The 19,077-nt window shown below is 41.5% G+C and overlaps 1 protein-coding gene across 3 annotated transcripts in view; it reads right to left on the bottom strand.

Annotated features, from left to right (window-relative positions):
- The window catches only part of LOC124140313 (phospholipase D1-like), a 95,614-nt gene that overhangs the window by 41,166 nt on the left and 35,371 nt on the right, over positions 1 to 19,077 (bottom strand). Inside the window, exons 1-4 of one of the 3 annotated variants that reach the window (XM_046507833.2) lie at positions 15,269 to 15,348; positions 9,157 to 9,304; positions 5,949 to 6,077; positions 1,955 to 1,984 (exon numbers count right to left, since the gene is read on the bottom strand). In XM_046507833.2, the coding sequence (XP_046363789.1) occupies positions 1,955 to 1,984; positions 5,949 to 6,077; positions 9,157 to 9,304; positions 15,269 to 15,284 (323 nt within the window). In that variant the 5' untranslated portion in view covers positions 15,285 to 15,348. Of the gene's footprint in view, positions 1 to 1,954; positions 1,985 to 5,948; positions 6,078 to 9,156; positions 9,305 to 15,268; positions 15,349 to 19,077 lie in introns of those variants that run through there. The other 2 variants (XM_046507831.2, XM_046507832.2) reach the window with 2 other exon arrangements.

The raw sequence follows: 19,077 nt of genomic DNA, 5'->3' as shown, positions 1-19,077 counted from the left end.
TCATTGTGGTTAATGTGTGTAGGAAGTTTGGTGAAGCTAGGGTGCATAGTTAAAAAGATATAGGCCGTACAAAAGACCCACCTTAAAAGTTTAAGTTTTTTAATGTTTCCATGGAAACGGCAAAAATTAAAAAGTTCAGAATCTTCAAACAAGCAAAAGGCACAAGTACTCATTGTGGTAAATGTGTGTAACAAGTTTGGTGAAGCTAGGGTGCATGGTTAAAAAGTTATGGGCCGTACAAAAGCTTGGGCGGAAGGACGGACGGACGGAAGGAAGGACGGACGGACAGAAGGACGGACGAACGGAACGCTATATACCCCCGATTTACTTCGTAAACAGGGGTATAAATATGTAATTTGATAACAAATAACGCTCCATTCTGAGTTGGAATGACAAATCCAGACATTTATCCAATCATAAAACACTTAAACCAGATCCTACATTACCAATATTTAGGGTGCGAAAAACTGTTTCTCGACCTTCCTTGATTGGTCATCATTCTAATGATCTCAATGGTGCGATTACCCATTGGAACAAGAATGAACATGATCATATATTCTTGGTTTGTTTTTTGTTTGTTTGTTGTTGTAACGCCACACTCAGCAATATTCCAGCTATATGACGGAGGTCTGTAAATAATTGAGTCTTGACAGACAAATCAGTGATTGACACCATGAGCATCGATCTACACATTTGCAAGAGGTGGATCAGCCTGACCACCCGATTCCGTTGGTCGCCTCTTACGACAAGCATGGGTTGCTGATGACCAATTCTAACCCGGAATCTTCACATATTCAGGTCGTGATGATCTTTCTTTTCTCTCTTGTGGTTCTATTACACAGAACTGATCTTAATCATGTATAACCAACTTTGGACCAACAGATTTCTGTTTAAAATATGAAATGAAAAAATCCCCCACATAACACTTTACAATGACATTGACAAACCTTCCCAAACTTGGTGCAATATTCCAAGTTAGCACAGCTGATAGTGTCATTATCAAAAATACATTGTGCATGTAGGACTCCATGTTTGTACAGGTAGTGAGTGAGTGAGTTGGGTTTAATGCCGCTTTTAACAGTATTCCAGTTATATCAAAGCATGTCAGCTTAATGTGGGAGGAAAGCCCGAAGTGATGCAGGTCTGAAACGTTTACCACTTCGGTGAAACACACGAGCACGAGTATGGTGCTGACATACCTAGAAACATAATTGGGGTGAACCGGGATTAGAAACCACAATCATAGGTTTCTGTCGCGCCAAGGGACGCAACTCTGCACAGCAAATCGCGGTGCCTTAGATGACTTGGCCACCCGTGCTCCCAAATAAGCCAGTATACAAATTAGGTTAATATTCCAAGTTTCTACAGGTGGTTTGGTCATCCAGTCAGTACATAGCTTTATTCATGTAAGAATTGACTTCAACATATTTTTGCAATGATGGAGGTATAAATGTAAAAATTGGTGAACAAAAAATGTAGTATCTCATCCTGCACTCGTTAACTGGCACCTGAGACGCTATCAGACCAAGGGGACCCTACACCTGCCTATACTTTAGATATATGTAACTCTATCCTTGAAAAGTTCTCATGGAAATTAGTAGTTTTCAATACATGTATCAATATCCAATGTTGGCTGAATCAAATACTTCTGAGGCAGCTCTCTGTAGAAACACAAGCTAATCATGCATTCTAAAAAGTCATTACAATAGAAATATTGAAGAAATACAATACTGTATGTAATATCTAAGATTTCTATCCATACTTCCAGATGAAAGCATAGAGCATGCAGGATTAAGCTGACCTTTAAACAGACACATTACTGAGCAGATAATAATTGCAGCTATTATCGCAGCTCTATCAGCCGCACACAATAGCATCTTGTAGCGGTATATGTCACAAGAAAATATATAAAAAATAAAAATGATTTCTAGAAATCAATGAAAGTCCAAAGAACCTGAGCAAGGGGGTCCATGATCCAACATATCTGGAAGCAAAGTGTTAGCAGGTAATGTAACACAACCATATTCACTAACATTGAGTCATCTTCCCGAGGCAAGGGAATTAACGGACTGTAAAATTCCAGTTTCCACCCTTGCCAAACAAGGCTGAAATTTCTGGGCTCGATTGTAGCGCCACCAGTGGCTATTATGAGTTTTGTCCCTTCTATGTCCTTCCTGCTGACCTATCAGAGTCCACCTCTCATATCACTTGCATTTGCTTTAAACAAAATGGTGGCTCCCAGTCAAGACGATCTGATTGATAATCAAAATCTATACTGTGATAAAATAGGTCTTACTTCGTAAAGTGCATCAAATCATGTGAGCATGTTGGTTAAACACATAAAATATTTGTTGGTGGTACACATGCTATGTAAATCCTGCAATCACCCGAAATCTGCATGGCAGTTTACGAACCGGATATCAATTTTGTTAAGCGATTTGGATTTGACTATGCATAGACTTGTTAGTCCAGCCAAAATATAACTCCATAAAGTCTATTTCAGCAAGGGTGGAAACTGGACTTTTATAGTTAGTGAACTCCCTTGCCTCAGGAAGATGATACTTAGTAAACACTCTAATTTATCGGAACTGTAACAATTCAATACTTTTTAAGTCATCAATGACTTGTTATATAGCCAACATTCCTTGAATAAAATCTTTTCTTACCTGGTAAAATAACTATCAATGATCATCAGGGAAATATATAGATACAATAATTTCGATATTTTGGATACTTGATGATTGTCAAATAGTGAGTGAGTGAGTATGGTTTTACGCCGCTTTTAGCAATATTCCAGCAATATCACGGTGGGGGACACAAGAGATTGTCAAATAGGTGTAGATGTATTCGGGGGAAGGTGAGGTTGGTGAGGTGAAATTGGGTTTAATGTTGCGGTCAAGATTATTGCACTTATATAGCGACGTGCATGCATGTGTGTGTGTGGCCGGTTGCTGGTTAATGCCGATTTTATAGTGCTAGCTCACTGAGAAACCATGCCGCAGTTCATCAGGAAAACCCCACACAGACACAGTATACTGACTCCGAGCCGACCAGTCCTTGTTTTAACCCCTTAATGCCGAGCGCCAGGCAGGGTGACCACAAGTACCATCTTTTTACATCTTTTGGTATGATGTGGCCGAGGATCAAACCCCCGACCTTCTGCTCTCCGTGCAGGAGCACTATCCGCCAGAGCACGGAGGCGGTCCTTTGTAAAGGAAAATAAGTAACAGAAACACAGATGTGCACAACCAAATCCATGTCTGAACCCCATGGTGAGTGCCACATCCTTCATTATCGCACGGCTGCATACTTAAAACCATTGTAGAGAGACCATATGGACATCCTACACAGTATGGACATCCTGTTCTCAATGGACATCCTACACTTTATGGACATAATGTGTGAGTAGTTGGATATTGCATCTTATAGAACATATCAGCGCAATAACAAACTGTCGTCATGGAAACATGTTTGCAAAAGTGAAAAGAAAGCGGAACAAGGAATCTATGTCCAGGTGTGAGTGAGAGATTTTCCATACTTTCAAGGCCCAATCTACCCCTATCTACTCACTGTCCTGTTTGAACAAACCCTAGTCTGACTCATAACCCAATTCTGACCAAACCCTAGTTCAAACAATCCCTAGTCCAACCTAAATCAACCAACCCCTAATTCAACCAAACCCTATTCTGACCAACCCCAAGTTCAACTAACCCCTAGTCCAACCAGCCCCAAGTTTGACCAACCCTACATCCAACCAACCCCAAGTTCAACCAAACCCTAGTCCAACAAAACCCTAGTCAAACCAACCCCATGTTCAACTAGTCCCTAGTCCAACCCACCCCTAGTTCAACCAACTCCAAGTTCAACTAACCCCTCATCCCACCGACCCATAGTCCAAATCCAAGGTCAACCAACCCCAAGATCAATCGATCCCCTTTTCAAACTACCCCCTCAGTTTGACCCAAAACCAGTTGGCCAATCACCTGTACCAAACCCCAGTTCAGCCCAACCCCTTAGTTTGACCCCAATCCCAGTTGGCCCATCACCTGTACCAAAACCCAGTTCAGCCCAACCCCCTTAGTTTGACCCCAATCCCAGTTGGCCCATCACCTGTACCAAACCCCAGTTCGGCCCAACCCCCTTAGTTTGACCCCAATCCCAGTTGGCCCATCACCTGTACCAAACCCCAGTTCAGCCCAACCCCTGCAGTTTGACCCCAATCCCAGTTGGCCCATCACCTGTACCAAACCCCAGTTCGGCCCAACCCCCTTAGTTTGACCCCAATCCCAGTTGGCCCATCACCTGTACCAAACCCCAGTTCAGCCCAACCCTTGCAGTTTGACCCCAATCCCAGTTGGCCCATCACCTGTACCAAACACCAGTTCAGCCAAACCCCTGCAGTTTGACCCAAATCCCTGTTCAGCCCATCCCGTTGTAACCGAAGCAGATGGAATATTGCTGACAGCAGCTGAAAACACCATTTATTCCATTATTTGTGTTCATCAGTATATGTTTAATGACCTTTTTCCAGGAATATGTTTTAGGTTTCTGAATCATTTACTTCTGATTCATGAAGGTATCAAGGGACAAATTACCCACTGATTAAATATGCAAAAATAACTGACGACTGAATACACAGCGCTGGCCTTGGGAGCAGTAACTCTAGGTTATTAATACGAGGTGTGGTCACAGGGAAAACTATGTACATCTATTGACGGCCTGATTGTTCCTCCAATACACACAGGAATTCAGGAGCCAAAGTAATTTAGTGAAGGAATTGATCTTGGACTTGAAAGAGAAGTGACAGCAGATAACTGTGGGAGTAGAATCATCTCAGGGCAATATCCCCAATGTGTCTAGCATCAGTCTGGTTTGCTACAGTCTACCACAACATTACAAGACATTAAACCATCATGATCACATCACGCTTTTTGTTAGATTCTGAGCCTTTGGGGTGCGTTAACTCTAGTTAGAATCAACAGATTTAAGTGATTTCTCCAATACAACAACTACAGCACCAAATAGCAACCACTGTTAAGTGATTTTTGTTGAGGGGAACTTATTTCAGGACCAGCGTCCATTCAAGGAGCCTTCCCACAGTAGCCTGTACGCTCGTAACTAATTGAATCTTGACCAGGTAAACCAGTGATGGAAATCATGAGCACCAGTGTATGCTACTGGGGTATGAAGACCCCTAATCAGCCCAGACACAGAGCCTGACCACCAAATCCCATTGGTTCAATCAGGGGGTATTACAGACCCATTCTCAGCTAGAACCTCCAGAGGATGGACAAAAAGAAAACAATTATTGCTTATTTTGAAGCCCTTCCATGAGTCTTTTTTGAAACATTTTCACATCATATGGCGCACATCTGACTACCAGATGCACGCTAATCAACCACGCCAACCATACTCGTGTTAGTTAAACATGCTCAAGATACAGTCAGAATTGTACAATCAACTCTGCTTTCAACAAAGATTTCTTGTAGTTATGGAAAGGGTGTTGTCACTTAAATTTTGACAAACTCAGATAAGCCAACAAGTAAGCAATGATTATTTCAAAATAGAATTATAGATCAGCCAACCCTATAAAAATTAAAGCAAAAGAAATTTGAAAGCAGTGTCTTCCTATTCCTAAAAGCCCCAAATGATACAAGTTCAAATACTAGAAAATGTTCAAAGAACACACACAACAATTTTGTTAGACATCTACCTTACAAAAATTATTCATACATGTACCCGAAAAGGTATGCATATATAACATCAAATATAAAGGCCAAGAAGACAAGGTTAATGAACATGGTCCAGAAAACCTTCTGAAAAAAAGACGGGAAAAAATATCAGGAATTAATTTTTTATCACGTTATGCCACCTACTGAGCAGGTTTTATTCAAAACAAAATCGTGTAACGCGAGCACTAGAGAGCTGAGTGTAGCAGGACGACTTACTCTTTCTTGGGTATTGGCAGTCTGTATCTGGCACGGTACAGCGTCAGGGCGTCGTGCAGCTGGCGGAAGTGTTTGTACCTCCGCTTCACCGTCCACTCAAAGTCCCCATGCTTTACCTCAATGGTGTACCTAGAACGCAGAATGAATTGTGAGAATTCTTGTATATGAAATCAAAATCTGGTTAGTATGCTGTCATGCAGATTTTGGTCGATTGCAGGATTTGCAAAGAATGTGCACCGCCAACTTGTTGTCAGCAGGTATTTTCCAAATCTTTTTATCAAGGTGCCCACGTGATTTGATGCACTTTGCGATGTAAGACCCGTTTGATCACAATATAGATCTTGATTCTTGATCACATTGTCTTGACTGGGTGCCGCCATTTTGTTTGAAACAAATGCAAGTGATATGAGAGGTGGAATCTGATTGGTCCATAGAGAGAGGCTTAGAAGGGACATAACTCGTTATAATCACTGGTGGAGCTATGAATTCCAGCCTAGTTCGGCAAGGGTGGAAACTGGACTTTTAAAGTCAGTTAACACCCTTGCCTCGGGAAGATGTCTGAAACCATGCAGACAAAAAATGAACGAGGAAGTGAATGAATATTGCTTAAGCCAGTCAGCAATGTTCCACCCACAGTAGCCTGTATGCTCGTAACTAATTGAATCTTGACCAGGTAAACCAGTGACTGAAATCATGAGCACCAATGTATGCTATTGGGGTATGAAGACCCCTAATCAGCCCAGACACAGAGCCTGACCACCAAATCCCATTGGTTCAATCAGGGGGTATTATGGACCCATTCTCAGCTGGAACCTCCAGAGGATTGACAAAAAGAAAAAAATGATTGCTTATTTTGAAGCCCTTTTCGTCTGTACTTCTGTTGCAAGTTTATGTAAGGAACATAATCTCAAACTAACCCTGACAATATTTTGAATTATTTTTTATCTTTTCCATCCGGCATCTTGAAAACTTTCCAAGAAAGTCTACAAAAGAAGATTCATCGATCCAGTTTAATGAAAGTCCAAGGAACTCATTTGCAAATCAATCATGACACAACTTTGTTATCAACTGACAGACTTTGTTGCGCTGAGGGGCCAAGCTCTATCGATCCAGTGTAAGAAGACCACAGAAAAAAATGGACTACAAACCACACGTGTGTCAGCAAAATACATTAAAACAGATTTATTTACTGTCTGTTTTCAGTTTGAACCCATTTGCAGTTTTAAAATCAACATATCTAAACTGGAGAGTGCTGAGAAAGGATCAGCATGCAAACCTGAAATGTAATCTTACAAACAACAGGTCCCTGGAGGAGATCGAATCACAGAGGGCATTGTGTTCAAGACTGCTTTGAAAAGTATTTCATTGAATATCCAATCATTGTGAGTGAGTGAGTGAGTGAGTGAGTGAGTGAGTGAGTGAGTGAGTGAGTGAGTGAGTGAGTGAGTGAGTGAGTGAGTGAGTGAGTGAGTGAGTGAGTGAGTGTTGAGCATGGTAAGACGCTGACACAACAAGGACCATACAGGTGATTCAAGCACAACAGCACAGCACCCAAGACCACATGTCAGATCATGACAAAGGGCATCCCATACAACTTTTTCCATCTCTATAAGAAAGTAACAAAAAGATCATTGTAATTACAGGTTAGGTGGAACTAAATACTATCACCCAGCTGCTATTCACTACATCAGGAAGGATTACAAATTTCCAACAACTATTGACGTTTATGAAATTTTATGAATAAATTTTATTTTCAGCATCAATTGTCAGTGCCTTGCAACTGCAGCTGTGTGGGCACTGGTGAACGGCGACTGAAAAAATGTCAAAATCTGCACGTTATCGCAAGTTATTTGGATCTTTAAAGTGCAAATCAATTCTGATAACTCTTTGAGTCACCATTTTATAATCTGAAAGGATGTAGGCCAAGATCTGTACACAATTTTATTCAGTATCTGTGACTTCATGTTCACACTGACGGCCATACCACGACCAGCTGTATCATGGAATATAATAGTTCCTTCAAAAAGTGAGATGACGTGAGCATATGCATGCTCATCTTGTTCTACAGGAACATCTGTTGTAGTTTGTGTACAACAAAATATTCAAATAACATCATCATCGGACCTCAGCAGATCAGTCACAGTAATAGCGTTTCGTAATACATTTACATCAAGTACAAGGCATCAAAATGGCCAACAACAAGACATGACGAGACAGATTCCGAAGTTGTTAATGAACCTGTGGTGGTTACATGTGGCAGTCATCATTAATGGATTGGCCAATCATTGAAGGTAATTTTAAAGATGTGTCAAATAAGATACATAGATAAATTCATAGATTGCTGATAACTGTCGCTGTCTGCGTAGTCACGGATCGAGTCAATACTACGATAGTTTGGATGTGCATTTCTACGTGTTGCTCACTGAGATGGATCGTAGCGAGGATGTATGCTAAACATGGAGATCAAGATTAAAAGGTCTTAATGATCAGAAACAACGATTCTGTATGTATTCGTGCTAGGGAATTCCCAGGGGTTCCCCCAGGAATGTTGGTTTTGGTTGGTTTGTTGTTTAACGCCGCACTCAGCAATATTCCAGCTATATGACGGCGGTCTGTAAATAATTGAGTCTGGACCAGACAATCCAGTGATTGATATCATTAGCATCAATCCACGCATTTGGGATCGATGACATGCTTCAACCAAGTCAGCGAGCCTGACCACCCGATCCCGTTAGTGGCCTTTTATGACAAGCATAGTCGCCTTTTACGGCAAGCATGGGTTGCTGAAGACCTATTCTACCCCGGACCTTCACAGGTCTCCAAGAAGGTATAAGCAGTCCATCAGTGTTAACGTCATTTCCAAATACAGTCTCATAAAAACGGATGAACGTCAAATTGTGTATCGTGTAAACTTATTGTGAAAAATTATACACAGATGATCGACAGATCCTGTTTAACTAAGGGAAGTAATCTACTTAATGACTTGCTGGACAAAAAATTGAGACAATATTAACTTGTTTGTTTGTCATCTGACGCTGCACTCAGCAATATTCGAGCTATGCGATGGTGGCCTGTAAATAATCAAGTCTGGACCAGACAATCCAGGCATTGATATTATGAGCAAAGATCTTGCAACCAGTATAGGTTTCTGGGAACCTGATCTAACCCAGAATCCCCAAGGGATCAATCCCAACTACATACTACTTACAGGTAAGGGTTGAGCATCTTGGACACATGCTTCTCGTGTTTGGTCAGCTTGACCTCCACAGGCAGGTGGCCAATCCAGCAGTTGGCTCGTATGGTGTTGAATGGGTCCGGCTTGTTGTGGATGGTCCGGAAGGGAACAAACTGCAAACCTGCAAACAATAACACATCAGTTGATTTTAGATGACGTCACAAACAGAGTTAATATAAGTTGGCATCACAATCTCATTAAAATCAGATCTTAGTTCTCACTACCGCTAAACAAAGTTCTGAGAACATCCCATTACGGGTCACGTCAGAACTACCTTTCATTCAACCAATCAGAGCGTCGCTTACCAGATCATGAAAGTGACAGTTGGAAAGTGTTTTCTAATCATGCAACCTCGAAATATTTAACAGAGGGTATTCTGAACGACAGTTACGGGTTTTTATGATTATATCCATACAATCTAGGTCATCTGTAAGCCATTCCAGAACTTTCTTCTTATCAGGTGTAAAATTTGCAATCGAGAATACGTCAAAATATGTTTTGAAGCGTAGTCGCCAGTTTGAAACTTGTGTCGTAAAGCTCGAGAAAGCTGCCTTCTGATTGGCTAATGTCGATTTCTTGTCAGTCATTTCATTGGTCGGTCAAAGTTCATGAACGGTCGTTCTGACGTGACCTGTAATGTGATGTAGTCAGATCTCTGTTTGGCAGCAGCAAAAACACTAAGATTTGATTTTAATGAGATTGGATGGCGTCACAAACAATATTACTTTCTGCTTGCTCCTTCCATCAATCAGACTGGATTAAAGGCAGTAACCATTCATGTTTGCCCAGCACTACATACTTTGCTTGAAAACACATGTTTTGTTCATAACAAAATAGGGTCTCGTGTAATACGAACTGAATTGGCAAATCCTTTTTTCTGATGATCATGATGACATGAGTTCTCAAGCCAGTGTTGGTGCAACTGTCTCATGTCCACACGTAACAGAGCTGTCAGCCACAATGTTGACACGCAGTGAGGAGATGCAAGGAGTGAGATCAACATAGCCAGGGTCCAGGAGTCCATGGTCAGGTCCCGGAGTCCATGGTCAGGTCCAGGAGTCCACGGTCAGGACCAGGGCTCCGTTCCACAAAACGATTGTAGCGCAAAGACAATTGTAACACACACACACACACCGTAACATATGACATATGATAGTTGTAGCCCTACGATTGTAACATACACACCGTAACATATGACATATGACAGTTGTAGCCCTACGATTGTAACACACACACACACCGTAACATATGACATATGACAGTCGTAGCCCTACGATTGTAACACACATACCGTAACATATGACATATGACAGTTGTAGCCCTACGATTGTAACACACACACACACCGTAACATATTACATATGACAGTTGTAGCCCTACGATTGTAACACACACACCGTAACATATGACATATGACAGTTGTAGCCCTACAATTGTAACACACACACACACACACCGTAACATATGACATATGACAGTTGTAGCCCTACAATTGTAACACACACACACCGTAACATATGACATATGACAGTTGTAGCCCTACGATTGTAACACACACACTGTAACATATGACATATGACAGTCGTAGCCCTACGATTGTAACACACACACACACCATAACATATGACATATGACAGTTGTAGCCCTACGATTGTAACACACACACTGTAACATATGACATATGACAGTCGTAGCCCTACAATTGTAACACACACACACACCATAACATATGACATATGACAGTTGTAGCCCTACGATTGTAACACACACACACACACACCATAACAAATGACATATGACAGTCGTAGCCCTACAATTGTAACACACACACACACCATAACATATGACATATGACAGTTGTAGCCTACAATTGTAACACACACACTGTAACATATGACATATGACAGTTGTAGCCCTACAATTGTAACACACACACACACCATAACATATGACATATGACAGTTGTAGCCCTACAATTGTAACACACACACTGTAACATATGACATATGACAGTCGTAGCCCTACAATTGTAACACACACCTACACCATAACATATGACATATGACAGTTGTAGCCCTACAATTGTAACACACACACACACACCGTAACATATGACATATGACAGTCGTATCCCTACGATTGTAACACACACACTGTAACATATGACATATGACAGTCGTAGCCCTACAATTGTAACACACACCTACACCATAACATATGACATATGACAGTTGTAGCCCTACAATTGTAACACACACACACATCGTAACATATGACATATGACAGTTGTAGCCCTACAATTGTAACACACACACACACACCGTAACATATGACATATGACAGTTGTAGCCCTACAATTGTAACACACACACACACCGTAACATATGACATATGACAGTTGTAGCCTACAATTGTAACACACACACTGTAACATATGACATATGACAGTTGTAGCCCTACAATTGTAACACACACACACACCATAACATATGACATATGACAGTTGTAGCCCTACAATTGTAACACACACACTGTAACATATGACATATGACAGTCGTAGCGCTACAATTGTAACACACACACACACCATAACATATGACATATGACAGTCGTAGCCCTACAATTGTAACACACACCTACACCATAACATATGACATATGACAGTTGTAGCCCTACAATTGTAACACACACACACATCGTAACATATGACATATGACAGTTGTAGCCCTACAATTGTAACACACACACACACACCGTAACATATGACATATGACAGTTGTAGCCCTACAATTGTAACACACACACACACCGTAACATATGACATATGACAGTTGTAGCCTACAATTGTAACACACACACTGTAACATATGACATATGACAGTTGTAGCCCTACAATTGTAACACACACACACACCATAACATATGACATATGACAGTTGTAGCCCTACAATTGTAACACACACACTGTAACATATGACATATGACAGTCGTAGCGCTACAATTGTAACACACACACACACCATAACATATGACATATGACAGTCGTAGCCCTACAATTGTAACACACACACACACCATAACATATGACATATGACAGTCGTAGCCCTACAATTGTAACACACACACACACACCGTAACATATGACATATGACAGTTGTAGCCCTACAATTGTAACACACACACCGTAACATATGACATATGACAGTTGTAGCCCTACGATTGTAACACACACACACACACACACTGTAACTTTATGATATCTGACAGTCGTAGCCCTACGATTGTAACACACACACACACACCGTAACATATGACATCTGACAGTTGTAGCCCTACGATTGTAACACACACACCGTAACATATGACATATGACAGTCGTAGCCCTACAATTGTAACACACACACACACCATAACATATGACATATGACAGTCGTAGCCCTACGATTGTAACACACACACACACACTGTAACATATGACATATGACAGTTGTAGCCCTACGATTGTAACACACACACACACTGTAACATATGACATATGACAGTCGTAGCCCTACGATTGTAACACACACACACTGTAACATCTGACATATGACAGTTGTAGCCCTACGATTGTAACACACACACACACAGTAACATATGACATATGACAGTTGTAGCCCTACGATTGTAACACACACACACACACACACCGTAACATATGACATATGACAGTCGTAGCCCTACAATTGTAACACACACACACACTGTAACATATGACATATGACAGTCGTAGCCCTACGATTGTAACACACACACACACACTGTAACATATGACATATGACAGTTGTAGCCCTACGATTGTTACACACACACACACACACACTGTAACATATGACATATGACAGTCGTAGCCCTACAATTGTAACACACACACACACTGTAACATATGACATATGACAGTCGTAGCCCTACGATTGTAACACACACACACACACTGTAACATATGACATATGACAGTTGTAGCCCTACGATTGTAACACACACACCGTAACATATGACATATGACAGTCGTAGCCCTACAATCGTTTTGTAGAATGGGACCCTGGTCCTGGCACAGGGTCCAGGGCAAAGTCTAGATCCAGAGTGAAGCAACACATGCACAATGACTTCTGCAATTTTACCCTTCAAATTGATACAGCTGATGTCCCTGTATACTGTTACATTAATAAATATCACAAACACAGCTGACACAAGGCTTATTATGCGCAGTGATAATTGCCAGAAACAAGGTCACTGTAAATTCTAAAATTATCTGAAAGCGCTGTGACAGTATGAGGTGGTCACTGAATGGTAGTCACACGCAGAAGGGGTGGGAGGTGCCATGGAGTCTCCTTTCCCTTGATGGAAGATACAGTTCCTGAGAACATGCATGTACAATAAAAGTATCAAATGATCAAGTATTGTATTGTGCACACAGGCCATAACTATCTGGTTACATTTGAATACTTCTCGCCTGGTTCAGCTTTGTCCTGCACCATGACCGTTGAATATATTTATTTTATGAAAAAACAAAATCAAGATATGCATACAAAAGCAAGTCTAGCCAGCTCAAGCTAGCTCTATTCCACACTCTGAAATCAGCATAGGGAATTTTCATTTTATTTTTAGAGTCAAGAAGGATATTGTGTAATATAAGATTTCAGAGACTAAATGTTAGTCTAGGTTCAGCTCTGTAAGAGAGAATTCAATGTTCTGCGCACATCACATCTTTCTTTATGGCGCCATGGCTACTTAGTAAGTATATGTAGCATTCCATAACTAGATGATGGTCATAGAGAAAATCAATCATTCAGTCACTGTCATATCTACTATGCCAGGAATAAAGACTGCTTCTCATAGGGCCCAATATATTGAATAGAACCCAGGCCAAACTGCATTTGGCTTTGACGATCCTGACAATCATTGCTACAGTAATAGGAAATCCACCACATACATCAGTTTAATAGAAGCAAAGACGTATATAAATCTATATGCATCTTTGATAGAAGTTAATGTAATAGTGACGCAAGTTTGTAATACATGTTCTACCATTTGCATCTAGAAAATGTGGACATAAAGTAATATTTCAAAATTGATTAGCATGATTAGTCATGGTTCATAGCCACAACTTGCTCCTTGTAAACTTGTAAAATACAGATGAGATTATTGCACTTCTATAGTGACATGCATACACAGCTGTGTGGCTGCTTGTACTAGTCAGGACTAATTTCAGTTTTATACTGCCAGCGCACTGAGATACCATGCCGCAGTTTAACATGGATACCCAACTCAGACACAGTATACTGACTACGAGCCCACCAGTCCTTGTATTAGTCCCATAACGTTGAGAAGCTCCAGGGGATCGAACCCCGGTATTCTTCTGTGTGGACCAACACTCCATCCACTGCACCATGGAGGCAGTTGTGAGGTGAGGTGAAATTGGGTTTAACGTCGCGTCCAAGATTATTGCACTTATATAGCGACGTGCATGCACGTGTATGTGTGTGTGTGGCTGCTTGTACTAGTCCGGACTGATGCCGATTTATAGTGCTAGCTCACTGAGATACCATGCCGCAGTTTAACATGAATACCTCACTCAGACACAGTATACTGACTCCGAGCCGACCAGTCCTTGTTTTAGCCCCTTAATGCCGAGCGCCAGACAGGGTAACAACAAGTACAATCTTTAAACGTCTTTTTGTATGACGCGGCCCGGGATCGAACCCTGGACCTTCCGCTCTCCGGGCGGACGCTCTACCACTAGACCACGGAGGCGGTCTAGGAGGCAGTTGTGACAAGTGTACACAACCCAGGCAGATATCTCCAACACAAGAAGACAGAACCTGTATCCGACACCTCACATAAAACCATACTGGCACTTTCACAAAACTCAACATAAAACATATGATTAGCTACAGTAAAGCCCAACAAGTGTTCTGGAAACATCCCACTGAATATAATCTGGTGTGAATGTTGTTTCTACCCGAACATGCCAAGCACACGACTACAATCTCCCGCACCAGTGGCGCCACACCTTGACACCACGCTACACTAACCTTACACTTACTTTCATAATCTTCCATTGTCTCCTAATTAACGCTGTCAGTAATCCCTGTTCAAACCCACTTGGCTGGCTCCCTGACTACTCTGAGGACACTCTCACACTGATGCTGCAAGCAGCTATTTATAGCCCAGCCTTGACTAGGCTACAGGCCACAATGTTGCTAGGGAGCTAACTCATCCATTTCCAGTCATGCCAAATCTAATAGAGCAGATTTGAAGCAATACACCCCCTCATATACTGATCCCTTGCACAGCTAGATGAGAATAACTTAGTATACTCTGCAGCCTCACCAGTTTGACTACCAGTATATTAATGGACCACAGAGAATGGTTTTGCTGCTGATCTTCAAAGACATTGCACATGTTGCAGCGCTTGGAACATCTTGGCCAAATATCAAATCCTTGCTATCTCAGGTAGCATCTTCATTCCAGTGAAGCAAAGGTTGGACATAAGATAAATGCTCACTGATATTCATGAATGAGTGAGTTTGTTTGATTTTATGCCGCTTTTTGCAATATTCCTGCAATATCACAGTAGACACCTGAGAAATGGGCTTCACACATTGCACCCATGTGGGGAATGGAACCTGGGTCTTCGGCATGATGAGCGAACACTTTAACCACTAGGCTACCTGACTGCCCCCTGATATTTATGAGGCATATATAGTTATGAAATACAGTCCAAGGTTGTCCGTTGCCAAACTTTCAATTGATAAATAGTGGGTAACCATTCACAGCAGAGACCATAAAATATTCTATTTTATGGTCTCTGTTTACAGAGATTTGAGCCCGGTTTATCCTAAGTGAGTGAGTAGTGTTTTTCACCACTTTTAGCAATATTCAAGCAATATCACAGTAGACACCCGAAATGGGCTTCACACATTGTACCCATGTGGGGAATGGAACCTGGGTCTTCGGTGTGACGAGCGAACACTTTAACCACTAGGCTACCCCACCGCCCCCTGTGTGTTCTAAGGTGAGTACGAGTGAGTGAGTGAGTGAGTGAGTGAGTATGGTTTCACAATGCTTAATCAGTATTGCACACCTGATCACAGAGGACACCCTAAGAAGGCTTGACACACTGTAGGCATGTAGGGATTCAAACTCATGGTTCTGCATGATGCGACTCAATCACTAAGGCCACCCTACTGCCCTGGTACAGATGAAGTGCAAACACTTCATTTCTATGCTTGATAACATGTGTATAGAGTCGGATATGTATATGTCAGTCAAACCCTTGACCTATATTGGTAGCAGAAATCATTCATCTGAGATTACAGATTGGTCAACTATGGTTATTTTTCACATTATTTAAATCTTTTTGCCTGATCAATCAGAAAAGCTGAGTCATCCTTTAATATTAATGTGCAATTCTTAACATAAGACAGCTGCCAGGTTGAAGTGCAGGCAATCAGCTGAGCAGCATGGTCAGCTACGGGTCAGTAGTGGTCAGTTACAAAATGAAAACTGATATGAAATCATCTTTTTAAAATAACCATTTATTAAATTGTTGCTGACGAATTGATGCAAACTACAAATTATTAGCAGCTGCATTGGAAGTAATTCTACTTTGGATTTATTAATTGCAGATCTGAATTGGTTGATATTCTGTGTGGCATGAGATGCATCCACAGACAGCTGCAGCCATAATGTTATCAGCTATATTTTCCAAGTAATATACAGTGCCTGCAGACAGCCTATGTTTAATGAGATGCATCCACAGACAGCTGCAGCCATGATGTTATCAGCTATATTCTCCAAGTAATATACAGTGCCTGCAGACAGTCTATGTATCATGAGATGCATCCACAGACAGCTGCAGCCATGATGTTATCAGCTATATTCTCCAAGTAATATACAGTGCCTGCAGACAGTCTAAGTGTCATGAGATGCATCCACAGACAGCTGCAGCCATGATGTTATCAGCTGTATTCTCCAATTAACATTATATAGTGCCTGCAGACAGTCTATGTGGCAGAATGCATCCACAGATAGCTGCAGCCATGATGTTATCAGCTATATTCTCCAAAAAATATACAGTGCCTGCAGACAGTCTATGTGTCATGAGATGCATCCACAGACAGCTGCAGCCATGATGTTATCAGCTATATTCTCCAAGTAATATACAGTGCTTGCAAACAGTCTATATGTGTCGTGAGATGCATCCGCAGACAGCTGCATCCAAGATGTTGAGTCCCTGCCAAAGTTGCTGCTATGAAGAGTTGGGAGGTGCCTCTCATCAATGGCTGTCAATTAACTCCATCATCTGGGATGACATTTACACCATGGCCGTTAACACCTACTGTTCTACCCTTGGTCAGGTCAGTCATTACTTTGTTGTAATTGGTATGCAGGCGTCACTGCCTGCCTGCAGTAGAGGATCGAGTGTTTGCTTGGTTTAACATAGTCGCCACCAGGAACCCTGTGCATGTGATGCAGCTTGGCACAACCTAACATATAATAGACACCAACCATGTGCCTCATACCTGTCACACAATTCCTGATTAATATGTATCTTGTGTAGCAGTCAATCAGTCTAGTAGTGAGTGTATATTACATTATGTACGTCAGCAATATTCCTATATCATGGTGACCTCAACATAATCTCAGTGAGAGGCTGGTTAAAGTGTTTGTTCATCACACTGAGTACCTAGGTTCAATTCCCCACATGTGTGAAGCCCATTTCTGGTGTCCCCACTGCCGTGACATTGCTTGAATGATGCTAAAAGCGGCGTTAAACTAAACTCACTCATTCCAATACCATGGGAACCTCAAAATAATCTTAATGAAACAAAACATTGGCTGACGGCTTGAGCAATAATCAGGTCACATATTGCAACCACCCAAGTAATCAGGTCACACACTGTAACCATCCAAGTAATCAGGTCACACATTGTAACCACCAAAGTAATCAGGTCACACATTGTAACCACCCAAGTAATCAGGTCACACATTGTAACCACCCAAGTAATCAGGTCACACATTGTAACCACCCAAGTAATCAGGTCACACATTGTAACCACCACAGTAGTCAGGTCACACATTGTAACCACCCAAGTAATCAGGTCACACATTGTAACCACCTAAGTAATCAGGTCACACATTGTAACCACCCAAGTAATCAGGTCACACATTGTAACCACCCAAGTAATCAGGTCACACATTGTAACCACCCAAGTAATCAGGTCACACATTGTAACCACCCAAGTAATCAGGTCACACATTGTAACCACCTAAGTAATCAGGTCACACATTGTAACCACCCAAGTAATCAGGTCACACATTGTAACCACCCAAGTAATCAGGTCACACATTGTAACCACCCAAGTAATCAGGTCACACATTGTAACCACCCAAGTAATCAGGTCACACATTGTAACCACCACAGTAGTCAGGTCACACATTGTAACCACCCAAGTAATCAGGTCACACATTGTAACCACCTAAGTAATCAGGTCACACATTGTAACCACCCAAGTAATCAGGTCACACATTGTAACCACCTAAGTAATCAGGTCACACATTGTAACCACCCAAGTAATCAGGTCACACATTGTAACCACCCAAGTAATCAGGTCACACATTGTAACCACCCAAGTAATCAGGTCACACATTGTAACCACCCAAGTAATCAGGTCACACATTGTAACCACCACAGTAGTCAGGTCACACATTGTAACCACCCAAGTAATCAGGTCACACATTGTAACCACCTAAGTAATCAGGTCACACATTGTAACCACCCAAGTAATCAGGTCACACATTGTAACCACCTAAGTAATCAGGTCACACATTGTAACCACCAAAGTAATC

This window comes from Haliotis rufescens, unplaced genomic scaffold (genome assembly GCF_023055435.1).
Source record: "Haliotis rufescens isolate VD_foot unplaced genomic scaffold, xgHalRufe1.0.p SCAF_5, whole genome shotgun sequence".
NCBI lineage: Eukaryota > Metazoa > Mollusca > Gastropoda > Lepetellida > Haliotidae > Haliotis > Haliotis rufescens.
Note: the sequence above shows the minus strand (reverse complement) of the source record. Positions and strands in the feature narration are given on the sequence as shown.